At 38.0% G+C, this 27,582-nt stretch overlaps 1 protein-coding gene across 1 annotated transcript; it reads left to right on the top strand.

Moving 5' to 3' along the window:
• On the top strand, nucleotides 1–27,211 carry FAM221A (family with sequence similarity 221 member A). The gene is made up of 7 exons (XM_022585056.3): nucleotides 1–1,042; nucleotides 3,895–4,068; nucleotides 7,136–7,326; nucleotides 9,370–9,576; nucleotides 14,020–14,127; nucleotides 17,240–17,322; nucleotides 26,845–27,211. The coding sequence occupies exons 1-7, from the start codon at nucleotides 978–980 to the stop codon at nucleotides 26,911–26,913; spliced, it is 897 nt and encodes a 298-aa protein (XP_022440764.3). The 5' UTR covers nucleotides 1–977; the 3' UTR covers nucleotides 26,914–27,211.
• The last annotated feature ends 371 nt before the right edge of the window (nucleotides 27,212–27,582 follow it).

The raw sequence follows: 27,582 nt of genomic DNA, 5'->3' as shown, positions 1-27,582 counted from the left end.
AAAGTTGGGAACGAGACCTGCCTGACTGCCTATGGAGGAGGACCGACTCCAGAACGGAAGAAAGGGCAGTGAAAAGGAAGGGGGGCACTTAAGCAAACTGTCTATATCATATTTTGCCTTTGGGACCTGAACTATCCAGGGAAGTATTTTTGAAATAAAGTATTGGAGCTCAACGAATTATTTGTCTTATTGTCTGTGGATTCTCCCTCCCAGATAATTTATAGAGGGCGCTTAAGCTGACCCCTAGGGAGCCTCAGAGTTTGACTGAATAATGATGGATTCCCTACCTCTTTTCCAGGTTACTAAACCAGATTCTGTGCAAATTACCAATCGCATTGTAATTCAACCTTGAAAAGAATTTTGTGGAGAATATTTCCAAAGGTTTAAAAAAATCTTAACTGAATTGTTTCTCTTTGTTTCCGCTTAAACCGCTTCTCAATTTCTTTGAAGAACATGTTGCTTTAGCGACAACCAAACTGGACGCAGACACTCAGGACTACTGATTTTACATCACAGTTTTTTAAACGCCAAATTTGAAAACACGGCTGGGGATTATGGAGAGGTGGGCCTCACACGTTCCAGAACCTTCTCACAACCAGAGAAAAACGCTGCACAAAGAAATAACCCATGTTCTGTGCATCCATTATATGCAAGGCATTGCACTCCCTCGTCACTCGTTATTTTACAAGGACACCTGCCAGACCAGGGAAAACGAGAGGGACAAGGTTTGCGGAGGCCGGTAAACAGCATCCCCAGCGCGGCGGGGTTGAGCGTGGAGGCCAAGTTTCTCGTGGGCAGCCAGGTGGAAGCGCGCGCCCTGCGTGGTCACCGCGGTCTTCCTGCGGGCCAATCGGGAGGCGGGTGAGAGGGGGCGCGGCCGGCCGGGGCAGGACCGGTTTTGGCTCTTCAGGGTTCTGCTCACGTGCGCAGGGCGGGCTGGGGCCCCAGAGCCGGCGCCTCCCGGTTCCCCGACCGCCATGGAGCGGCTGACGTTGCCCGCCGGCAGCGTGGCGGCCGTGGACGAGTACATGGAGTACCGGAGGTGAGGCGGCGGCTCCGCGGGGCCAGGAGGCCCCGGGCAGGCCCGGTCCCTCTCGCTGGAGGAGCTCTGGAGGCGCGGGCGGGCCCGGCCCCCGTCGCGGGAGGAGCGCTGGAGGCGCAGGCAGGGGCCCAGCGCTGGCTCGCGGGGGCCCCCGGAATCCCTTCCCGGGCTGGTGGGGGAAGCTTACATTGATTGCAGGTTTTCTCTTTCTGTAATTAAATATTGTACTGACACGCAGTTCTATTCTAATAAATTTCTTCCGAGGCAATTTAAAAGGCCTCCCGCTCTGACCTCTTTGAGGAAGGATTATTTATGCAAAGGATTTATGCAAAGATCCTTTTTTTTGTGTTCTTCTAAACTGCCAGTGTAGATTACACATTGAGTACTCGGGGCCTGTAAAAGCAGACATCAAGTTTGCATGTTAACTTAGTAATAGGGTAAGTTGTGAACTTCTAAACGTGCTCCCAACCCCGAGGGGCAGGTTTTAAGAGAAAGACACTGGTCGTAGTGTTGGTGGTTCTGGAGAAACTCTTCTCTGGAAACTGGAAGTGCAGCCGCTCCTAGGGCTTTAGGGAGTGATTCACTGCCTGGGGCCCTGACAAAGACCGATGCACCTGTAGCGATGTGTTTTTCCGGTCTACCAAGAAAGGTTTTTTTTTTTTTTTTAACATCTTTATTGGAGTATAATTGCTTTACAATGGTGTGTTAGTTTCTGCTTTATGACAAAGTGAATCAGTTATACATATACATATGTTCCCATATCTCTTCCATCTTGCATCTCCCTCCCTCCCACCCTTCTAGGTGGTCACAAACCACCTAGCTGATCTCCCCGTGCTATGCGGCGACTTCCCACTAGCTATCTATTTTACGTTTGGTAGTGTATATATGTCCATGCCACTCTCTCACTTTGTCCTAGCTTACCCTTCCCCCTCCCCATATCCTCAAGTCCATGCTCTAGTAGGTCTGCATCTTTATTCCTGTCTTATCCCTAGGTTCTTCATGACCTTTTTTTTTTTTCTTCTTAGATTCCATATATATGTGTTAGCATACGGCATTTGTTTTTGACAGTTGGGAAACTGGGTGAGTGGGAATTACTGGAGAGGGACAGGCAGGAGGAAGGGGAGTTGAGGCATGTGTGTGTGTGTGTGTGTGTGTGTGTGTGTGTGTGTATAAGGGGGAAGTGAGACGATCGTATCCTCACCTGGGAAGCTTGAGCAGCCTGAAACCCAAGCCAGAGTTGGGTTAAGCTCTGCTTAAAGGTGGTCGCCCCACATTACTTGGGCAAATGAGTTCCTATCTGACTGCACTTCCCTCTGGCTGTCTAGGTGACATACTTTTGGGTAATGCCTAGAAATGTCTTGGTAATTCTGAGCCAGAAAAAGTGAGGGCGAGAAGCTTGATGGGTCAGGCCTCATCCCTGGTTCGGGTAACGCAAGGAGACTTGTGCCCAGAACAGCTTCCACCCAGCCCTCATGTAGGGCAGAGCGGGCTCTTTGAGGCTCCAAGTCTTACATTTCCTTGGGAGCAAGTTGCTGGGTCCTGATGTTGACTGATAACTTAGATATTTAGATATTCAGGTATGTGGAATGTGGGCCTTCAGTTGTAGTCTCTTGCCTGGCCCAGAAAATGTTAGGGCCTGGGAGGAAATTATTCTTCAAACATAAACTGCCTGAAATAATTCTCTAAAAGTTAGGGGCTTGCTGCTCAAAGTGTAGCAGTCATGGCATCACCAGGGAGCATCACCAGGCCCTCTTCAGGCATTTTAATCTTAATCTGCATTTGAACTAGATTTCTTCGGGATTCTGTAAATAAAGTTTGAGCTATACTGGTTTAGAACTTAAAATCAAATGATCTCTTTCTTTAAAGATCTGCATTGATCTTAAGGTCTTTTTAGTACCTGTTGGTATACTTCTTGGTAGCTATAATAAAGCAAAGTGGCCCAAAACTTATCTCAGAATAAAATGCCCTTTGTTTTTATTTTTTTTACTATTGTGTATCTAAATTATTTAAGTAAGGAAGAAGCTTGTAATGGTTTCATAGCCTGTGAGTTGGTTTTATTTATCTACCTCAGGTAAAGGCTTGAAAGTATGGAAAAGAGTATGGATTGCACCAAAAATTATGTAGCATTCTGCAAACAACATTTTTCATGACTTTTAAAGGAGGTATTTTCAAGGAGATATTTCTTCAATTTTAATTGTGCTTCCTTTTCCTCCAGGGAGTCCAATTCTTAATTTCCTAAGAAATTAAGAAATAGTGTTGGCTTAATTTTTCCCATAAGATTTTGAGGTCGGTCTTCTGGAATTAAACAATGTTGCACCTGATTACTCAGTGCATATGTTGGGTTTGAGCTGGTGCAGATCCAAGGGTGTTTGTGGGTCCCATCTTAGTTTAAACTCCTGGCCAGGGTTTGGAGTCAGGTGTGGGCATTAGTTATGTTGTCTTCAGCGTCGATGTTTTTTGTACCATTTGTTTTTTTGGGGGGGGCTATTGTTTAAGGAGGAAAATATTAGAATTTTTTAGCAGTTTGGGCTCCGGCTTTTAATGGGAAAAATGAGCATGTTTGCTTCAGAATCAAAGGAGAAACTGAGATGAATATGTGGTAATTCTCTAGTGGTAAACCTGGATCATTGAAGTCAGATGTTATGAATTCATTGACTTTCTTATTCATAATTCTCTTTTATATGGGAAGCAAAAGCTTTATTACTATTGTGTGTAATTTTGCTATTAACATGAGCCTAAGTAAAAAAGCCGAAGCAGCATTTCCTTTGACTATACAAGTATAGCTTAATTTTAGTATTTTTAACCTGGAAAATAAATCCACAAGGCTTAAGAGAAGTATTTTTTTGTTGTAGAATTGTTGGTGAGGATGATGGAGGGAAACTTTTTACTCCTGAAGAATATGAAGAATACAAAAGAAAAGTCTTACCTATGCGTTTACAGAACAGATTATTCGTGAGCTGGCGATCACCAACTGGAATGGATTGTAAACTTGTGGGTCCAGAGACACTGTGTTTTTGTACCCATAGGTAAGATATTTTATTGCTAAGGTTTCTGGTGATTAGGAAGTATAAAACTGTAGCAGAGCATATCTTCCTTCTATAAATACCATTATTGGTGATCATTGGAAAACATTTGAAAACAGGCTTTTATATACCAATAATATGCCAGAAATTATTTAAGGTTTTGGGGGGCTATATTTTAAAAATTTCTGTTGTATCAGATTAGAACTCATTATGGAGTTTATCACCTTAAGCATCTTTTGTCTTACCATTGGTTAGAAAGATATTGGTGCCCCTGTGGCTTTGCCAGGGATCTTTCAGTTAGGCTGGGGAGCAGAGTCTGCCTCTCCCACCTCTGGACAAGGTAGTAGAGGATGGGTCATCAGACTGCAGAGCTGATTTTATTTTTATTTTTTTCTCTGCAGAAAGAGTTTATTTTATTTATTCATTTTCACCTTTCATTATGAACATTTTCAGACACACTCAATATTGGAGAGTATGGTGTAATCGACCCCCACATAGCCATTCTTCAGCTTACATAAGTTATGCAGAACTGATTTTAGAGTTGCTTGAGTTGAGCTACACTGAACAGGTTACCAATCTACAAATAGAAGCATTTCTCCTCACATTTACTAATCTCCCTTTACACTTTAAGAAGTGTGTTGTATGACTACCTTTCTCTTTTATTTACACACACACACACACACACACTCACGCCTGTGAAGGATTGGTTCCAGAACCCACTGCGGACACCAAAATCTGGGGATGCTCGAGTCCCATAGCTGGGCCCTCCTGTCTGCAGATGTGGATTCAGCCACCCTCAGATCATAAACATAGTAGGAACACAATACGTGGTTGGTTTAATGCCCAGATGAGGAAGCCATGGATACTGAGGGCCTACTGCATGTTTACTGAAAAAAAAAATCCGCAGTTTAAACCTGTATTGTTCAGGGGTCAACTCTGTGTGTGTGTGTGTGTGTGTGTGTGTGTGTGTGTATATCTTTCTTTAAACAAAAATACAAGCACACAGCTTTTTATTACAAGTGGTCCTCTTCTGAGAAAAGCTCATGGAGGAAAGGAAATACATGAGGCTCCAACCATTGATGTGTGTTACCTATACCTGAGGTTTGCATTTTGCTGTGTTTATCCTGTTCTACTTTAAATTTTATGACTGTCACAGGTCTTAGTTGTAAAGCTCAAAAGGACAAACTGCTTCAAGGAAAAATCACAGAAACTATTACGTGGTTTTAGGTAACGACTTCAACTTTCTGTTCCAAAGGAACCATGGGAGAGCCACCCTGTTCTGATAGTTTCTGGGGCTCTTTCCTGAGGTACTCTGTGTAGTTGCTGTTTACAGACTTGCAGTTTGCTGGAGGTTGTTAGGCAGTTGCTAGGATAAGTAATGTTGTGTATAGATTGACTTGAAATTTATTTAGCAACCCCAAATAAAAACACTGTGGAGGAATGGAGGATGAGGGTTATGTTGATATCTTTCAGAAATGAAGAGGACTTTGGTAAATTTATGTTAGTTTTATCATTTATCCTTGTAAAAATTTAGTGCCAGTCTCATATCTATGTATAATTGTACAGCATGGAATTAACCTTCAAAAGTGACCCAACCCCACTTGGATGGAAAAGTTCTTTAGTACCAGTCACTCAGTGAGATCTCTGTCTGAATTAATATTTCCCTATTATGGATGTGAAACATTGGTTATTTAAGGAAAATGAGGGATATATAGAAACATAGGAAGAAGACTCACCACCTAAAGCCAGCTGCTGTTAATATGTTTTACTATGTTCATGTACTTTTTTCTTTACATAGTTCATTTAGTTGTTAATTATATGTATGTATAAATATTGAACCAGTTTTTCATTACAGAATCACGGAAATGTTTCCACATGGTTCGTAGTAATTGCAAACAAGATTTTTAATACCTGCTTGATATTCCAGCTAGTCCAGTGGTGTTCACTGTGTTTTCCCCAGAGCTATGACGGAGTCTCGGGGGCGTACCAGGTGGAAGGGCAAGTTAGGGGGAGGACAGACTCCAATTATGGCTCTTCGCCTTGCTTTAACCAATTCTGCTTTAATCTATTTTGTATAGTATTATGGTTCTGTAAAAGATTTTATTTAAAGAAAAATTTTCACTGGTAAAAGAGTTTGAAAACTGTCTTCTAGTAATATACTTATCCATTCCCTTATTATGAGTATGCTTTATATATATTGCTATTGTAAGTACTGTTGCTAATGCTATCCTTATGCACAAAGCTCTTTATATACATGGAATAATTTTCTTAGGGTATATTCTTCAAAAATGAACCATCTAGGTTAAAGGATGCATCTTTTTATGTTTCTTGAAACCCTATTAAATGGGATTGGTTCTTTTGTAACACTCTTGACAGCACTGTGAAATATGTACAGTTAAGAAAACTTTGGCTCTCTTTGCTAAGTGAAAATTGGTATCTCGTTATTTTAACTTCTGTTACCTAGGATAATATTGAGAATAATAAATTTAATATTATTTTACTGAGTATCACTTAATGAGAAGGAAGCCAGTGGCCTGAGAAAATTAGGTACAGCATTTTAACAAAGAGCTTTGGCTTTGAAAGGTGTTGATAATTTATTTTGAAGTTTAAAGTTAAAAATTAAATTATATTAAAATAAATAGCATTATTATACGTTTATTGAACTTATTTCAATTTTAAGTAGCAAACCTGTGAAAATAAATGTAAATAATGCACTTTGATAAAAAGAATTTTCATGAAGAAGTTTTTTCATGCTCTTGGGTTGTGCTTCTTTATTAAAGAATCTGTAGTGGTATTTTAAGATAATTATTTGCTATTTCTTTGTATATTGTTGTGAAAATTCTTCTTAAATAATTAAAAATAAAAATCTAGATGGGTGAAGATTTTTCTGACCAAAGCAACATAGCTGACAAATACTGCATGCAGGGGAGTGTATTTTCAACCTTACTGATAAGAACAATGAAAGAAAAATAAAAATGAAAAAGAATCATTTTGCATTTAACAGAACAGCAGTTGTCATTTCTGGCAGTACCTGCATTGTGCTTTTATTTCTTCTCTTGATTTTTTTTAGGTATAAACAACATAAAACTGACTTTGAAACGATTCCTCAGCAGCGCCCCATCAGTCTGCCTTGTCAAGTGACGGGCTGCCCATGCAGGGCTTACCTCTACGTGCCTCTGAATGGCATGCAGCCCATTCGCTGCAGGTGCAAGCACTTTGCTGATCAGCATAGTGCTGGGCCTGGCTTTATGTGCAATGCCTGTGAGTTACATTATGATAAACACACAAACAGAATGCTTTTATCTCCTTATTGAATGTTTAATGTGTCTCTGTGCCAGTTTCATTCAGCTACAGCGACATTAAACAACTAGGATGATGGGTATCTACTCTAAAATTTTATTTTTGTGGAAAATCTCAGTTATTTATATGCTTTGCAGTCATCAACCTTAATCTCTAATCTCAACCTTAATCTCATGTAATTCAAATAAGTAACAGTAATAGATTTTAAAGAATCACTAGATGTGATCTGATTCAAATTTTTGAATTGTGGACGTTTTACCAACTGAATTCTATTTACAGAATAATAATCCTTAAAAAGGATTTTATAAGTCTAAAAAATTTGTATAATTTGCTGGCAGATTATTATGTTATTGCCTAAGACATAGATTGATGGGAAAAGCAAAATGTAACATGATGCTTTTAACACTTTGTAGGCAATAGCACCCTTATCTCGATACCTATACCCAAATCCCAGCCACCATCCCATATACCCTTCCTCTTCATCATCCTTTTAAAAACCCTTTGGAATAGATAGGATATATTTTTAAAATTCTTTTAAAAATTTTATTTTATTTTTACTTATTTATTTTTGGCTGCATTGGGTCTTCATTGCTGCACACTGGCTTTCTCTAGTTTTGGCTAGCCGGGGCTATTCTTTGTTGCGGTGTGCTGGCTTCTCATTGTGGTGGCTTCTCTTGTTTCAGAGCATGGGCTCTAGGCACGCGGGTTTCAGTAGTTGTGGCACACGGGCTCAGTAGTTGTGGTTCACGGGCTCTAGAGTGCAGGCTCAGTAGTTGTGGCGCATGGGCTTAGTTGCTCTGCGGCATGTGGGATCTTCCCAGACCAAGTCTCGAACCCGTGTCCCCTGCATTGGCAGGCGGATTCTTAACCACTGTGCAACCAAGGAAGCCCTAGGTAGGATTTTTTAAAAAATGGGTAAAATATTTTTCTTCAGGAGATAGTTTTTCCAGTTCTTTTTGTAGTATCTTGAATTGAAATCTTATGATGAAATATGTTATAAAACATTTTTAATGACAGTGGCAGAAATAAATATGTTTCACTGATGAAGTATGGAAGTATTTGAATAAAACTTATTTATTATGTGCCTTGGTTCCCGTACACATTTGTCAGAAGTGTGAGTGTGTAAAGATTTTGTTAATGGTGTATTCTGGACTCCATTTCAACGTGGCTTGTTATTTTTTTTTTACAAACAGTAATTTTATTGATATGATTCACATACTATATAATTCATCCATTTTGAGGGTACAACCTAATGGGTTTTAATATATTCACAGAGTTGTGCAGTCATCACCACAATAAGTTTTAGAATATTTTCATCACTCCAAAAAGAAATTCCATATCAATTAGCAGTCATTCCTATTTCTTCCTCCCCTCAGCTCTAGATGACCAATAATCTACTTTCTGTCTCTGTGGATTTGCCTGTTCTAGACATTTCATATAAGTGGAATCATGGAGTATGTGGTCTTTTCTGATTAGCATCTTTCACTTAGTGTAATGTTTTTATGATTCATCCATGCTGTAACATGCGTCAGTACTTCTTTCCTTTTTGTTGTTAAACAGTATTCTGTTGCATCTTTCTATGTCTTTGGGTTGGCCTTCCAATATGGCTTTTATGGGGAATTGACCCACAGAGACGTTTCCACCTTATTTCTTCACCACTGGGCTGTCCCCCCCCATACCTGCTTTTAACTCAATATTTGAGGAGAGGGCCTGTATTTCCTGGCTCTCCAATGTTTAGCTCAGTTTCCTTTAGTCCTGATTGGTTTTTCCAATTGTTTTTTTTTTTTGCTACGTACTCTCTTACCATTTTAGCATCTTTTAAAAGTAAGAGCAGTAACTGGGAGGGAGGGAGTTCAGGGGCTAGGGATAAGAGGTACAGGGGCCAGAGCACAGTGTATGAGAGATCCAGATTCAGGTGATTTTGGCCAAGCTAAGTGGTTTATAGGGCATACAGCTCATTACCTATATTTTAAAACGTTTAACTTGGTTTACATCTTGATTCAGGTTCTCAGTGTTCAGGATTCCATAGCTGCTTCACTTGTGCTTGTGGTCAGCCTGCATATGCCCATTACACAGTAGTGGAAACTAAGCAAGAAAGACTGGCTCAGAGAAAACCGGTGGGACGGGACGTTCCTTATGCAGCAATGGGAGGATTAACTGGCTTTAGCTCACTGGCAGAAGACTACATGCGATTAGATGACAGTGGAATTGGTAAGTGATGATATATGAACTGTGAGCTTATCATATTGTGCTAACACAATATGTGTTATTTGTGCTAACAATAGTGAAGCCTTGTATTTGTTTTGCACTTTAAGTTCTTCATGTTATTTTCAAAAAATATTCTCTCATTTGATTTTTATTTTTTAAAAAAGGTTTTATTGTCACTATCCGATGTATGATTATTACAGAAAAATTAGAAAACATAAGAGAAAAGATCACTCCTACCCCAATACTCATACCGAAATCCCAACTCACAAGCCCATTGTTTGTAATAGCGGAATAATAATTTGTTTTATTTGATATGATACAGTTTACCTGTTATCCTATTGTATGTAATTTTTGCCATTATAACCATCTCATTTTGGAAGCATAGGTTTTTGTCCATGTGTGTATGTACACGCATGTGTGTACATGTTATCACATCTGTAGTAATGTATGATCATATGCATGTATGTCTACATGTATTCGCACAAATATATCCGCTTGCATATATAAAAATTTAAAGTAATATGCAGAGAAGTTTAATTGGATATATCTCAAACTATTGAAGGTAGCTGGATCCTTCTGGGGAAAAGAACTATGGTTCCTATCTACTTTAAATACTTCTATGTGTGTGGATTTTTTTTTTCATAAAAAGCATGTATTACTTTTATTTTTTTCATTACAAAGATTACAAAAACATAAATCAATATTTTCTTGTTAAAACAGATTCCAACAAGTCCCCCTTGAACACTTTTCTTAACCCCAGATGCTTTCCTAGAGGGTAATTTGCTGTCATCAATTGATTTGTATTTCTCTTTTTAACGTACATTTTTATAATGTAAACGTACATTTACTTTTTTTAAACTTAGAATAATTTTTGAAGGCCTATTATATCAGGATATACAAATCTACTTATATTTTAACTGCTTTGTAGTATTCCACACTATAGATATATATCAGTTTTCTGAACCATTTCCTTGTTCATGGCATTTAGATTGTTTCCATTTTATTTTTTTGCCTTTACAAACATCGTGCCGCCCAAATCCTTGAACTTGCTTCCTTGTGTACCATGTGAATTTGACTCTAAGGCAGATGGAGAGAAGTAGAATTGTTGGGTTGAAGAGTATGCACTTGTGAAATTGTAATATGTTCTGTCGAATTGCCCTCCAAAAATGCTGTACTTGTTTATACTTCCTTTAGTGATGTTTTAGCTTACCTATTTCCAAACATTTATGCTGATCATTGATGTCATTAAACTTAGTTTTTTTGCCAGTCTAATGTGTGAAAATGTTATCATTGTTTCAGTTCAGTTGATTTCCCTCATTATTAGTGAGATGAGAGTATTCTTATATTTAGTGTCCATTTTACTTTCTGTGAATTGTCTGTCCATATACTTTGCTTATTTTTATGTTTTTCTATTTTCTCATTGATTTATAAGAAGTCTTCTTATATATTCTGTATACTAACCCTTTGTATTTATTTTGCAGATATTTTCTTCCAATATGTCATTTGTCTTTTGGGTTTTTTACTTCTTATTGTTGTTGTTTTACAGTTTTCAAATGTAGGAAACAGGCCTTCCCTACTCTAATTTTATAAATATGTTCTCGTTCATTTTACTTTAATGCTTAATTGTTTTGCTTTTATGTTTAGCTTTCTTATGTATCTGGAATTTATTTTTTGTGAAAGTGTGAGGTGTGTATAACTTTGGTTTTTGTCCAAATCAATGGCAAGTTATACAAACACCATTTTTCCCAAATAATTTGAAACTTTACCTTTACCATATTCTATTGTACTTTCTATTTTGTGCCATTGGCCTTAATTGCATATTTTGTGCCAATATTTCATATTTTTAATTATTGTTCTTCATAGTGTGCTTTGATAATTGATATGGTAAATTCTTCCTGTTTGTGTTCATTTTTCAGGATTGCCTTGATATATTTGTGCATTTTCTCTTCTAGGTTATTTTATAACTAGCTTGTTAAATTCCATAAATAAATCCTTTTTCAATTTTTATGGATACATGATTGTATTAGGCTCATGCAACAGTTACAGAAAACCCAGTTATCAGTGGCAAACAAAAAATGATGGTAATGATGTTGTTGATGATAATTACGACTTTGTACTGCGAGGCTTGTTCCAGCCTCTTTATATCTATTACCTCATTTAATCCTCACAACAGCTCTGAGTTAGGTGCTATTATTAATCCTTTTTGCAGGCGAGGAAACTCAGCACAGAGTAGTAAAACATCTTGTTCTGTGTTATTCAGCTAGTAAGTGGTAGGACTGGGTTCAACCCCAAAATTGTTCTGGGCTCATTAGTCAGACTCATTATTGTCTATTTCTGTGTGACTACCTTATTGTTTTCATTACTACAGCTTTATAATAAATTAATATGTATGACTTCATTTTTTTACTTTAGAATTTTCCTGACCTATTCTTCCCTTTTAATTCTTTCAGACCTTTGGCATTGTTTTTTAAAAACATTCTATTATTACAAAACTTTCTATTATTTTAGTTGAATATGTAGATTAATATAGGAAGATTTGCTGTTTTAAAATATTGAGTCTCTTCATTTCTTTGTCTTCTTCTGTGTAGCTTAGTGGAATTCTGAAGTTACCTTCATGAAAGTCCTGCACAATTCTTAAATTTCTAGATATTTCATCGTTTTTATAGCTATCATATATGGATTTTTCCCTTCCTTTATATTTTCTAGCTGATTATTGTTTACTTATGAAAAAGGAAATGTTGTATGCTGCTTTTGTTACCAGTCATTATTACTTAATCTTAAGATTTTAAATGTATATCTTTAGTTGATTTTGCATATACAGTTGACCCTTGAGCAACAGGGCTTTGAACTGCAAGGGTCCATTTATACATGGATTTTTTTTCAGTAGCAAACACTATGATACTATACAATCTGTAGTTGGTTGAATCTGCAGATGTGGAACTGTGGATAACGGAAGGCTGACGGTAAAGTTATATGTGGATTTTGACTGCGTGAAGGGTTGGCACCCTTAACCCCTGCACAGTTCAAAGGTCAACTGTAATGATAGTTTTGCTTCTTCCTTTCCAATGTTTATGACTCTTCTTACTCTTTGACCAATCAGAATGACTGGTACTTTCAGAACAATGCTAAGTAATAGTGTTAGTAGCCGGCATCTTTGCCTTTTTGTGACTTCTGGTATTTTATCACTTAAGTATCTTTATCATAGAAAGAAAAAAAAACTTTTCCTTCTGGCCTCTGCTGGAAGGTGGGGTGAGGAAAGATGAGAACGAGTAGAGGAAACATAAGATGTTTTTGTCTTGATTTTAGATGTAGGGGAGCCCGGAGCAGAGGGACGTCTGCTCCATTAGCCATGTAGAGTCCTGGACAGAGATGATCTTTTGCTGGAATTTGTTCCTTTGTGATACTGAAGGAGCCCGTAGTAATTCCCGGCTCCTGTGGGGTGCTTGGAAGGCAGGTGAGCTGTGAGGCAGTGGGCCTGCCATAGCATCTGTCATAGCAAGGGGCCAAAGGTGACTGCAGAGCAGAGCTAGATGTGGTTCCCCTGAGCTCTGGGGGATTCGGTAGAAAAAGTGGCAGGCAGCTGAGAGGTCTGTACTTCTAGTGAGAGCGTGTGAGGCTACCAGGCCCTACCAAGCTGAGAGACTAAATTGCAACTTTTCCCAGCCTTTAGCGTTTGAGATCAGTAGCACACACGGCCACCAGAGAACACACAAGGACCTGGCTGGACCTGAGCCCCCTTCTCTGATCTTCCCACAGGTCACAAGAGGGAGGAGCTGGGGAAGGAGGGGTGCAGGAATCTGAAAGGCTGAGCAATTGTCCCACACTATTCACTTTATAGGAAAGGACTAAGAGTTTATTTCCTTCTCTCTACCCGTGGATGGGGATAGGCATGTGGGGGAGGGGTGGTTTGTGAAGAAGTAGAGGACTTACTAATTTTTTCTGCAGCTTCCTTCCTTTCGGTCCAAAAGTGAATGTAGCAGTTGGTCTTTGTAGTTTGTGGTTTAGGATTATGATTGTTTCCCCATTTCATTGAAGGAGTTTTCTTTATTTTTTCATATTTTGTTTTTAGATGGTTTCCCAGTAAGGAATAGAGGAAAAATACACTTATTCTATCCTCTTTAACTAGAGGTTTTTAAATTCTGAATGTCTTGCTTTTGATAATGTTTTGTGATTATGTTAAGGTCTTATACTTCTTTGCTGACATACAGTTACATTCGTGCATTTTTTTTTCTGTGAGAAAGTTCTCTGAGAAATGCAGAAGTACTTTTATCCATTTGCCTTTACTTTATATGGCAAAAATTTATATAAACAAGAATTTTCATTGTACAGAAAGGATTTTTATAATGATTCTGCTTGGGGCTCTAATTTATTTCACATTTGAAATAACTTCTTTGTATCCTAACAAATAAAGATTTAATTTTCATTCTTCACATATTTTGTTCTCAGGTGCACCTTCAGGTGAATTTTTAGACTCTCCAGTTACAGCCATGGACCACCCATTTCTAAAAGCATTTCAAGCATCATCTAGCTCTTCTCCAGAAACACTAACAGATGGTAATGAAATTAAATTGAGAAATATTTTTGGATGTAGTAAAGAATATAGATTGATATATTTTCCAGATTACTCTTTTTTTCCAGTATTACCACAATTTGATTATCATTTCACTTTTATATTGTCCAGGCACTGAGAAAAAGCAATAATCTTCATTTTAATTGGGAAAAAATTGTTAAATCTTGGAATTATGAGGATTCTGATAATACAAAAATTGGGAGTTTTAAAACCTTATTCTGGGACATGTTATTGCTTTGATCTGAATAAGAGAGCCCTCTAGTGGACTAATTGCCTTGATCCTTTAGGCTCTCCCAAACAAGGTGTAATCCCTTGATAATTATAGATTAGCAAGGTTTTACCATTTATAAATTGCACATAAAAATGAATAAAGTTCATTTTTATACATTTTTAAGTATTCTATTTCCTTTATTGAAAACAAGAATAAAAACGAAGAAGGAATTTGTATGATTTATGAGGTATTTAATATTTTAAAATATTCTGAAATGAGAATTTTCTTTGATTTATTTGTGTTTTCATACAACCTTTTCATGTACACTGACTTTTTGCGCAAGGGATTTGCACAATGAAGTAATTATAAGATGTAGATAGAAGTAAGAAATCAAAACAAAAGAAAAGGACACAATTGTGTCACTTTTTTTTAGTGAGGTATAGTCGATTTACAGTATTATATTCCTTTCAGGTATACAACATAGTGATTCAGAATTTGTATGGATTATATTCTATTTAAAGTTGTTATAAAATATTGGCTATATTTCCTATGCTGTACGATATATCCTTGTAGCTTATTTATATGTAGTAGTTTCTGTCTCTTAATCCCCTTCTCCTATCTTGCCCCTCCCCAATTTCCCTCTTCCCACTGCTGACCACTAGTTCATTCTCGATATCTGTGAGTTGTGTCAACTTTCAAAGTTGATGTAACTATTACATTAAGCTGCAGTTTTGACTGAGTTGTAGTGGTAGCCAAGGTACAAAAAGGAAGGTGAGATCAGTTAAATACTTTTCCTTATTAGAAAGGAGGAGCCATGAATTCCTCGGTGCACATGAAAGTTGTACCAGTGCTGGATTTTTTTTTTTATAAATTTATTTATTTGTTTTTATTTTTGGCTGCGTTGGGTCTTTGTTGCTGTGCACGGGCTTTCTCTAGTTGTGGAGAGCGGGGGCTACTCTTCGTTGTGGTGTGCAGGCTTCTCATTGCAGTGGCTTCTCTTGTTAGGAGCACGAGCTCTAGGCACATGGGTTTCAGTAGCTGTGGTACGCGGGCTCTAGAGTGCAGGCTCAGTAGTTGTGGCACATGGGGTTTCTCGTTCCACGGCATGTGGAATTTTCTGGGGCCAGGGATCGAACCAGTGTCCCCTACGTTGGCAGGTGGATTCTTAACCACTGCGCTACCAGGGAAGCCCCCCAATGCTGGATTTTAAAGAAATTTATGTAGTGACCCTCAATGATGCAGTAGCCCAAGGTTTTCAAAAACTTTTTTTCAGCAAATGCAGCCTCTGGTTGGTTAATTCTGATACTTACTTTTGATAAAAGTGGTAATATCCCATTTTACCAGATAAATGGTAACATACCATTTATTAAAATGTAACTCAGTGAAGGTGATTCTGCAAGAAGCTTAGCTCAGATGGTCCAGTGTGATCCAGGGAAAGACCCAGGGTTTACAGACGAATGGATAGAGAGCATATATTCTAAGCAATTTTTCTTGTTTTTCTCAACAAGGTTTGTATTAGGTAGTTGTTGGCAGTGTGGTTATACTCTGTGGTGATCATCTGGAGTCATATGATTTTTGTGTTGCTGGTTGAGGGTGAATTCATATGCTTTAAAAAGAAGAACAGGTGTTCAGGTTGATATTATATTTTGGATGTGAAGGGACCCAACCAAGACATTCACCTGAAATGAAGGTGAACTTTTCCATGGAATTAGGTGCTTGGCTTACCTACAAGGAAAACCAGATTTTCCTTCCTGAAGCGATTTTAAGTTCCTTTCAGCACATAAACTAGTTCTTGACAAGGTATAAAAAAAGTAAATACCATGGAAATGGTTAAAATTATTTTAGTTTTGAAAAATTTCAAAGCAGGAAGTAGCATCACTTTTGGTTGCCTACACAAACTCTCTTAGTCTGTTCAGGTGGCTGTAACAAAATACCATAGACTGGGTTGCTTATAAACAGCAGAAACTTGTTTCTCACAGTTCTGGAGGTGGGGAAGTCCCAGATAAAGGTGCCAGCATGGTTGTGTTCTGGTGACAGTGCTCTTCCTGATTCATAGCCAGTGCCTTCTCCTTGTGTCCTCACATGGTAGAAGGGTTGAGGACTCTCTATGGGGTCTCCTTTATAAGAACACTAATCCCATTCATGAGCGCTCCACCCTCATGATCTAAGTACCTCCCAAAGGCCCCACCTCCTAGGACCATCACATTGAGCATTAGGATTTCAACATATGAATTTTGGGTGGTGGGGGGAGGGGGCAGGAACACAAACATTCAGACCTTAGTGCAAACCTTCAATAGTTACTTCTGCGCATTATCTGTTACAGTGTTACATGAATTTCTAGCTATAAAATTTAAAAAGTAGTTGAACAAAGCTAAATGAGCTCTGATGTGAAATAGCTATATGGTGTAATTTAATATGAACCACTTGAATATTTGGAGAATGTTTACCAATGAACATTACTTTTGTCTTATGATGCCCTGCTTTCTGAAAAAGAGGGAGTAGGATCAATGATTCCTTTAGATCATTTCTGGTTTGAAAAACACAAAATAATCACTCAGAAGGAGGAAAGTTTTTTTTCTGTTTTTTATTTCAGAAGAATTTATAATTATATGAGTACAGTTGACTCTTGAACAACACAGCTGGGTTAGGGACCCCCCACCCCTGTGCAGTTGAAAAATCCTCGTATAAGTTTACAGCTGGGCCTCTGTATCCACAGTTCCTCTGTATCCACGGTTCCTCCACATCTGCAGATTCAACCAACCCAGGAGCATGCAGTAGTGTAGTAGGTATTTTTTGAAAAAAAATCTGAGTATAAATGGATACACAGTGCAAACCCATGTTGTTCAAGGGTCAACTGTACTTAGATTTTTCTTTTTCCTTACTAGTAGGTACAAGCAGTCAAGTTTCTTCCTTAAGGAAACCTGAAGAGGACGATATGGCTTTCTTTGAAAGACGATACCAGGAAAGGGTAAGTCTGTAGGAAAACCTGCTTACATTAAGCATTTACTTGTAACAGAGGTACTGTAGAACAACTATATATTGATTGTGGATCATCATTAAAAATAATTTATAACGTCTACTTATAGCTAGTGTTAGGCCTTGAGGCTTATTTAGAACAATTCAGAGAGAAACAGGACTAATGAATATGATAATTTATGGAGGTCATAAAGATTGACTAAATATACACATAAAACTGTCAATAATAAAGATCAACCTGAGCAGATTTGTAAATTATATATATGTTGAATTCTTTTTTTAAAATTAAGTAATTTATTTATTTTTGGCTACGTTGGGTCTTCATTCCTGTGCGCAGGCTTTCTGTGGTTGTAGTGAGTGGGGCCTACTCTGTTGTGGTGTGCGAGCTTCTCATTGCAATGGCTTCTCTTGTTGCAGAGCACAGGCTCTAGGCACGTGGGCTTCAGTATTTATGGCACGTGGGCTTACTAGTTGTGGCTTGTGGGCTCTAGAGCGCAGGCGCAGTAGTTGTGGTGCACGGGCTTAGTTGTTCCATGACATGTGGGATCTTCCTGGACCAGGGATCGAACCCGTGTCCCCTGCATTGGCAGGCGGATTCCTAACCACTGGGCCACCAGGGAAGTCCTTGTATATTGAATTCTTAATGTATAGTATTTCTTCTCCTTAGTGGCTTCTAGGTATAGGCAGACTCAAGTTAGAATTACCCAATAGCCTTTAAGAAGCAGAACACTAAACATAAACATATTTTAACAATTTTCAGGGCCCAACAACTACAGTGTTGATGTGTTCCCTGCTTTCGGTAATGATAATTTTCATCAGTTCACCACCACACCATAAACTCCTTGGGGATAAGTATAGTATTTTTTATTATTTGTATTTTCCCCAGAACTAAGTACAGTGCCTTGTACATAACATGTTTTCAATAAATATTTATGGAAAATTGAAAAGATAAATACAGGTATAATACACAGCATGTGGGATCATCCCAGACCAGGGCACGAACCCGTGTCTGCTGCATCGGCAGGTGGACTCTCAACCACTGTGCCACCAGGGAAGCCCAAGGATAGACGTTTAATCAGATCAATATGTGTTCTTAGAACACACACATTAACAGCTGAACTTTAGTTTTTCCTCATAGGCTTATGAGGGACAGGATTCTAGAACTCCTTCCTTCCCTCCTCCAGGAGCTTGGGTAGTGTTGACTGCCTTGAAGAACATGCTGATGGTATTTGCTTGTGGCAAAGTAAAGGGGGTAGTTCTTATCTGTGAATGTTTTAGGGGATATACCTGGCCCATCCAGACTTCTTATTATAAATAGACCTAGAATTTATGGATTTATGGGATGTGGTTTATAACTCTTCAGCCTGTGTGATTTATGGAGTTATGAGATACAGCTTATAACCTCTCCAGCCTTTGTTATGGAGTATAAAAACTAAGAAACTCAAACCTAAACAGCTTCCTCTGAGCTGACATGTATCATACACATTGTTAGTACTCATCTTTTACTCCAAAAAACTATGACAAGCACCACTGAGGGAAAAAGGATGATTAGGAAACTAAATCTGATGGGTTCAGGGCCCCATTAGAAAGCAGTGCTACATCTGAATCTGGTTTTGCTTGTATCCTTTGCTACTCATTGGTATCATTGGGTGTGGGGAAGAATCTATGATTAGTGTGAATTGGTTTTGATAATTGAAGCCTTTGTGGTAACATAGTTTACTAACTACTTTTACATATTATTAAAGAGTTGCTTCTTAGCTTCTGTAATATATCGGGTCAAATTATTTTCTTCCATTGTGGATGGCCTTTGGTCTCTTTTCCTCAATAAAGGAGAATTTTATTAAGGAAACAATTATTAAAGGTCAGCTAGGTGCAAGACGCTATGTTAATGCCAGGAAATTTAAAACAATATTTAAGGAGAGGGCAGACAGCAGAAGCAAGAAGAACTACAGTCCTGCAGCCTGTGGAACAAAAACCACATTCACGGAAAGACAGACAAGATGAAAAGGCAGAGGGCTATGTACCAGATGAAGGAACAAAATAAAACCCCAGAAAATCGGCTAAATGAAGCAGACACAGGCAAACTTCCAGAAAAAGAATTCAGAATAATGATAGTGAAGATGATCCAGGACCTCGGAAAAAGAATGGAGGCAAAGATGGAGAAGATGCAAGAGATGTTTAACAAAGACCTAGAAGAATTAAAGAACAAACAAACAGAAATGAACAATACAATAACTGAAATGAAAACTACACTAGAAGGAATCAATAGCAGAATAACGGAGGCAGAAGAACGGATAAGTGACCTGGAAGACAGAATGGTGGAACTCGCTGCTGCGGAACAGAATAAAGAAAAAAGAATGAAAAGGAATGAAGACAGCCTAAGAGACCTCTGAGACAACATTAAATGCAACAACATTCGCATTATAGGGGTCCCAGAAGGAGAAGAGAGAGAGAAAGGACCAGAGAAAATATTTGAAGAGATTATAGTCAAAAACTTCCCTAACATGGGAAAGGAAATAGCCACCCAAGTCCAGGAAGCACAGAGAGTCCCATACAGGATAAACCCAAGGAGAAACACACCGAGCCACATAGTAATCAAATTGGCAAAAATGAAAGACAAAGAAAAATTATTGAAAGCAGCAAGGGAAAAACGACAAATAAGATACAAGGGAATTTCCATAAGGTTAACAGCTGATTTCTCAGCCGAAACTCTACAAGCCAGAAGGGAGTGGCATGATATACTGAAAGTGATGAAAGGGAAGAACCTACAACCAAGATTACTCTACCCCACAAGGATATCATTCAGATTTGATGGAGAAATCAAAAGCTTTACAGACAAGCAAAAGCTAAGAGAATTCAGCACCACCAAACCAGCTCTACAACAAACGCTAAAGGAACTTCTCTAAGTGGGAAACACAAGACAAGAAAAGGACCTACAAAAACAAACCCAAAACAATTAAGAAAATGGTCATAGGAACATACATATCGATAATTACCTTAAACGTGAATGGATTAAGTGCTCCAACCAAAAGACACAGGCTTGCTGAATGGATACAAAAACAAGACCCATATATATGCTGTCTACAAGAGACCCACTTCAGACCTAGGGACACATTCAGACTGAAAGTGAGGGGATGGAAAAAGATATTCCATGCAAATGGAAATCAAAAGAAAGCTGGAATAGCAATACTCATATCAGACAAAATAGACTTTAAAATAAAGAATGTTACAAGAGACAAGGAAGGGCACTACATAATGATCTAGGGGTCAATCCAAGAAGAAGATATAACAATTATAAATATATATGCACCCAACATAGGAGCACCTCAACACATAGGCAACTGCTAACAGCTATAAAAGAGGAAATTGGGGCTTCCCTGGTGGCACAGTGGTTGAGAGTCCACCTGCCGATGCAGGGGACATGGGTTCGTGCCCCGGTCGGGGAAGATCCCACATGCTGTGGAACGGCTGCGCCCGTGAACCATGGCCGCTGAGCCTGCACGTCCGGAGCCTGTGCTCCGCAACTGGAGAGGCCACAGCAATGAGAGGCCCATGTACTGCAAAAACAAAAACAAAAACAAAAACAAAAAAAAAGAGGAAATCGACAGTAACACGATAATAGTGGGGGACTTTTAACACCTCACTTAAATGGACATATCATCCAAAATGAAAATAAATAAGGAAACAGAAGCTTTAAATGACACAACAGACCAGATAGATTTAATTGATATTTATAGGACATTCCATCCAAAACAGTAGATTACACTTTCTTCTCAAGTGTGCATGGAACAGTCTCCAGGATAGATCACATCTTGGGTCACAAATCAAGCCTCAGTAAATTTAAGATAATTGAAATCATATCAAGCATCTTTTCTGACCACAACGCTATGAGATTAGAAATGAATTAAGGGAAAAAAACATAAAAAACAAAAACACATGGAGGCTAAACAATACACTACTAAATAACCAAGAGATCACTGAAGAAATCAAAGAGGAAATCAAAAAATACCTAGAGACAAATGACAATGAAAACATGATGATCCAAAACCTATGGGATGCAGCAAAAGCAGTTCTAAGAGGGAAGTTTGTAGCTATACAAGCCTACCTCAAGAAACAAGAAAAATCTCAAATAAACAATCTAACTTTGCACCTAAAGGAACTAGAGATAGAAGAACAAACAAAACCCAAAGTTAGCAGAAGGAAACAAATCATAAACATCAGAGCATAAATAAATTAAATAGAAACAAAGAAAACAATAGCAGAAAAAAAAGAAAACAATAGCAAAGATCAACAAAACTAAAAGCTGGTTCTTTGAGAAGATAAACAAAATTGATGAACCATTAGCCAGATTCATCAAGAAAAAGAGGGAGAGGACTCAAATCAATAAAATTAGAAATGAAAAAGGAGACGTTACAACAGACACTGCAGAAATACAAAGCATCCTAAGGGACTACCGCAAGCAACTCTATGCCAATAAAATGGACAACCTGGAAGAACTGGACAAATTCTTACAAAGGTTTAACCTTCCAAGACTGAACCAGGAAGAAATAGAAAATATGAACAGACCAATCACAAGTAATGAAATTGAAACTATGATTAAAAATCTTCCAAGAAACAAAAGTCCAGGACTAGATGGCTTCACAGGTGAATTCTATCAAACATTTAGAGAAGAGCTAACACCCATCCTTCTCAAGCTCTTCCAAAAAATTGCAGAGGAAGGAACACTCCCAAACTCATTCTATGAGGCCACCATCGCCCTGATACCAAAACCAGGCAAAGATACTACAAAAAAAGAAAATTATAGACCAATCTCACTGATGAATATAGATGCAAAAATCCTCAACAAAGTAGTAGCAAACAGAGTCCAACAACACATTAAAAGGTTCATACACCATAATTAAGTGGGATTTATCCCAGGGATGCAAGGATTCTTCAATATACACAAATCAATCAATGTGATACACCATACTAACAAATTAAAGAATAAAAACCATATGATCATCTCAATAGATGCAGAAAAAGCTTTTGACAAAATTCAACACCCATTTATGATAAAAACTCTCCAGAAAGTGGGCATAGGGGGAACCTACCTCAACATAATAAAGGCCATATATGACAAACCCATAGCAAACATCATTCTCAATGGTGAAAAACTGAAAGCATTTCCTCTAAGATCTGGAACAAGACAAGGATGTCCACTCTCGCCACTATTATTCAACATAGTTTTGGAAGTCCTAGCCACAGCAATCAGAGAAGAAAAAGAAATAAAAGAAATCCAAATCAGAAAAGAAGAAGTAAAACTGTCACTGTTTGCAGACGACGTGATACTATACATAGAGAATCCTAAAGATGCCACCAGAAAACTTCTAGAGCTAATCAATGAATTTGGTAAAGTTGCAGGATACAAAATTAATGCACAGAAATCTCTTGCATTCCAATACACTAATGATGAAAAATCTGAAAGAGAAATTAAGGAAACACTCCCATTTACCATTGCAACAAAAGGAATAAAATACCTAGGAATAAACCTACCTAAGGAGACAAAAGACCTGTACGCAGAAAGCTATAAGACACTGATGAAAGAAATTAAAGATGATACCAACAGATGGAGAGCTATACCATGTTCTTGGATTGGAAGAATCAATATTGTGAAAATTACTATACTACCCAAAGCAATCTACAGATTCAATGCAATCCCTATCAAATTACCCATGGCATTTTTTACGGAACTAGAACAAGAAATCTTAAAATTTGTATGGAGACACAGCCAAAGCAGTCTTGAGGGAAAAAAATGGAGCTGGAGGAATCAGACTCCCTGACTTCAGACTATACTATACAGCTACAGTAATCAAAACAATATGGTACTGGCACAAAAACAGAAACATAGATCAATGGAACATGATAGAAAGCCCAGAGATAAACCCACACACCTATGGTCAACTAATCTATGACAAAGGAGGCAAGGATATACAATGGACAAAAGACAGACTCTTCAATAAGTGGTGCTGGGAAAACGGGACAGCTACATGTAAAAGAATGAAATTAGAACACTCCCTAATACCATATACAAAAATAAACTCAAAATGGATTACAGACACTATAAAACTCTTAGAGGAAAACATAGGAAGAACACTCTTTGACATAAATCACAGCAAGATCTTTTTTAATCCACCTCCTAGAGTAATGGAAATAAAAACAAAAACAAATGGGACCTCATGAAACTTCAAAATTTTTGCACAGCAAAGGAAACCATAAAAAAGACGAAAAGACAACCCTCAGAGTGGGAGAAAATATTTGCAAATGAATCAACGGACAAAGGATTAATCTCCAAAATATATAAACAGCTCATGCAGCTCAATATTAAAAAAACAAACAACCCAATCCAAAAATGGTCAGAAGACCTAAATAGACATTTCTCCAGAGAAGACATACAGATGGCCCAGAAGCACATAAAAAGCTGCTCAACATCGCTGATTATTAGAGAAATGCAAATCAAAACTACAATGAGGTATCACCTCACACCACTTAGAATGAGCATCATCAGAAAATCTACAAATAAATGGTGGAGAGGGTGTGGAGAAAAGGGAACCTTCTTGCACTGTTGGTGGGAATGTAAATTGATACAGCCACTGTGGAGAACAGTATGGAGGTTCCTTAAAAAACTAAAAATAGAATTACCATATGATCCAGCAATCCCACTACTGGGCATATACCCAGAGAAAACCATAATTCAAAAAGACACATTTACCCCAGTGTTCATTGCAGCACTATTTACAGTAGCCAGGTCCTGGAAGCAACCTAAATGCCCATGGACAGATGAATGGATAAAGAAGATGTGGTACATATATACAATGGAATATTACTCAGCCATAAAAAGGCACGAAATTGGGTCATTTGTTGAGAGGTGGATGGATCTAGAGACTGTCATACACAGTGAAGTAAGTCAGAAAGAGAAAAACAAATATCGTATATTAACTCATATATGTGGAACCTAGAAAAATGGTACAGATGAACCAGTTTGCAGGGCAGAAATTGAGACACGGATGTAGAGAACAAATGTATGGCCACCAAGCGGGGAAAGCTGCGGGGGTGTGGGAGTGGTGGTGTGATGAATTGGGCAATTGGAATTGACATGTATACACTGATGTATATAAAATTGATGACTAATAAGGACCTGCTGTATAAAAGAATTTAAAAAAATTAGGGAGGAGAAAGAGGAGGTGTTTTTGCTCTTTGGATAATGTATTAGGTGGATGTATTTGCTAAGTACTATTTAAAATGAGTAAATGCTGCTTTGGCTTTTGTTGTTTGTTTAGCACATTTGATTTTTTTTGATGTTACTGCAAATGTAACACTTGGCCCTAAATGAGAGGGGTAAGGGGATTAGCATTTGAGTGCTTATTAGGTACCTAGATTTATATATATATATACACATATACATATATACATATATATGTGTGTGTGTGTATATATATATGTGTGTATATATATATGTATATATATGTGTGTGTGTATATATATATATATATATATATATATATAAAATCTTATTTAAACCTTTAGAACAACCCTATTACATAGTGCCTATTACTATGACCTTTTTTACAAAGAACAAAACTGTTGGTTAGTAGTTTGCCTCAGATGGTTAATCAACAGTAGAGGTAGGATTCAGGTATTCTTCTGACTCCGAGGCCCATAATCTTTGCCTCAGAACAGAGTGTTCTTTGGGGGTCCTTCAGATGGCCTGTTGACCTTTACAGTGTACAAGAGTGATATGAGTGAACGATTTTTATTTATTTAATTTTTTGGCTGTGCTGCGCAGCATGGAGTATCTTAGTTCCCTGACCAGGGATCGAACTTGTGCACCCTGCAGTTAAGTGTGGAATCTTAACCACTGGACCGCAAGGGAAATCCCGAGTGTATGATTTTTGAATGAGGTTCCCAGCCAACTCAAAGAGGAGAGAGAGAGGGAGAAAATGGGGAAGAGACAGAGGTGAGATTCATTCACTTTTATTTTTAGGAGGTTACTTGCAGTTTGGTGAGATTGGGTAGACTGGTTTTGCCAGGCCTCTTCTGGTTTCCTTGTATAATTCCCATCATATTAGGAAGTAAGAGGCCTTGCCTCCACCCACCATGCCCCATATTTTCTCTCCCCTTCTTTTGCAGGGGTAAGGCAGTGGTGCTGCCTTGGAATTGGTGTGTGTGGGTGTGAGTGGCAGTAAAAGGAACGTGGGTTTTTTGTTCTATGGAGTCTTTTTTTTTTCCCCAAGGAAAGGATTTATATGTTTCTAAAAGATCAGAAGGCTGCTGCTTAGGGTATGCAAGCTTCTTTGTTTCAGTTACAGTGGAGAAGGTAACTGTTGAAATGTAGAAATCAGAATTAAAGGTAACTGTCCTTTAAGCAGTATGTGTTCCAGAGATAATCCAACTGGATTAGGTGTATCCTGTAACGCTGTAGGGAATGTGCATAGGCTGGATGTAAGGTTAGGCATTTAAGCTTTTCTTTTTTTTAACTTTAGTGGCAATTAAAATTAATTTAATCATTTCTCCAAAGCAATATTCATTATATGTTATTTTTGTTAAAATGCTTTTGTAAAGTTGAAATCAAACAGTACTAGATGACTTTTAAAAAAAAATTTATTTATTATTTTTGGCTGCGTTGGGTCTTCGTTGCTGTGTGCAGGCTTTCTCTAGTTGTGGCGGCTCTTCTTGTTGTGGAGCACGGGCTCTAGGCACGTGGGCTTCAGTAATTGCAGTACTTGGGCTCAGTAGTTGTGGCTCGTGGGCTCTAGAGCGCAGACTCAGTAGTTGTGGCACACAGGCTTAGTTGTTTCACAGCATGTGGGATCTTCCTGGAGCAGGGCTCGAACCCGTGTCCCTGCACTGGCAGGTGGATTCTTAACCACTGCGCCACCAGGGAAGTCCCTGATTACATTTTTAATTAAAAAATTTTGTCATTCTTTGACTGTGTTTGAGATACACACACACACACACACACACACACACATATACATACACACATACTCACACACTGAGATAGAGACAGAGCCCTTGACAGGACCCCTCTCTGCAGGGTTCTCGCTTTTGTGCTCATTCTCTGAGTCCTCTGTTCAGTCAGCACTCCTCAAATCTCTCCCGTGTGCTGGGCTGTGTGTGTGAAGGGGTGTGTGTGTGTGTAAGTGAGACTCTCTACCTCTTCCCCCTCCTTCTGACCCATTCTCTCTCTGTCTCTAAGGTGTTAATGAAGTCTGCCCTGTCTCTGAGAGAGAAGAAGAGAGCAAACACAGGAGGGAGAGGAGTTGGGAGCTTGCATACCCCAACAAACCATATTTTAAAAATGCAGTTAGGTCCCTTCAACAATCAGATTGTGGCTTTAGTATTTAGCAGCTTAATAACCGCTAGGTGTGTAAAATGGCTGTGATAAATAAGACATGAACCCAAATGAGGTATGTGCAACCTTTTTTTTCTTTAGGATGTTTTACAAATTATATCAACAAATATTTTAAATTTTCAGATAAAAATGGAAAAGGCTGCTAAGCAGAAAGGAAAAGCACCATTGCCATCAACTACAAAATCTTCATGAAGACTACTGGGGAAATTAAAACCAGCATCCAAATATGTCTTTTGTGTGTTAATTATTTAAGTATAATAATACAATTTATTTTTCCTCAAATAATTTACTTCTTTTTCTGTGTAAAAATATCTTTTTGAATGTTTCCTTAATTTATTTAAGTGAAAATACCTTATACTACTTTTGTCAAAATTCATGATTTATTACTTTATATAAACTTTTTATCTCTCCTAACAAATGAGGTTAGTTTTATATTAGCCAAAAGCTTAAAGTACGGTAAATATTTTTAGTTTATAATAGTTTAACTTTTTCAGGCTATTTTAAAAATTAAAGATATTATTGAGGGTTTTGAACAAATATATTTCATTCAAAATAGTTACATGAATATCCTTAATTTTTATTTTTCAAACTTTGTAATGTTGATTTGTTTTAAAATAAAAAAGTGTATTTTAAAATTATATAATCATTTTCTAGTGGTATCTAATGATTTTTAAGTTGTTTTGTTAACTATGCATTGTTTATAACTGTATTGATGCCTCCCGTGTGCCACTTCAAATTCTCTTGGTGCACCTTTAACTCCAGTACTGCTGTGAGACACTTCCAAGCAGGCTTCTGACAGCTTCACGTGGAAGCCATTTGATGGCACTTTGTCTTGCGGTCTTCTCTAAAGATCCTCTGACT

The sequence above is a fragment of the Delphinapterus leucas genome, chromosome 9 (genome assembly GCF_059928025.1).
Source record: "Delphinapterus leucas isolate spDelLeu-1000000601 "Yukka" chromosome 9, BTC_Dleu_Yukka2, whole genome shotgun sequence".
Taxonomy (NCBI): Eukaryota; Metazoa; Chordata; class Mammalia; order Artiodactyla; family Monodontidae; genus Delphinapterus; species Delphinapterus leucas.
Note: the sequence above shows the minus strand (reverse complement) of the source record. Positions and strands in the feature narration are given on the sequence as shown.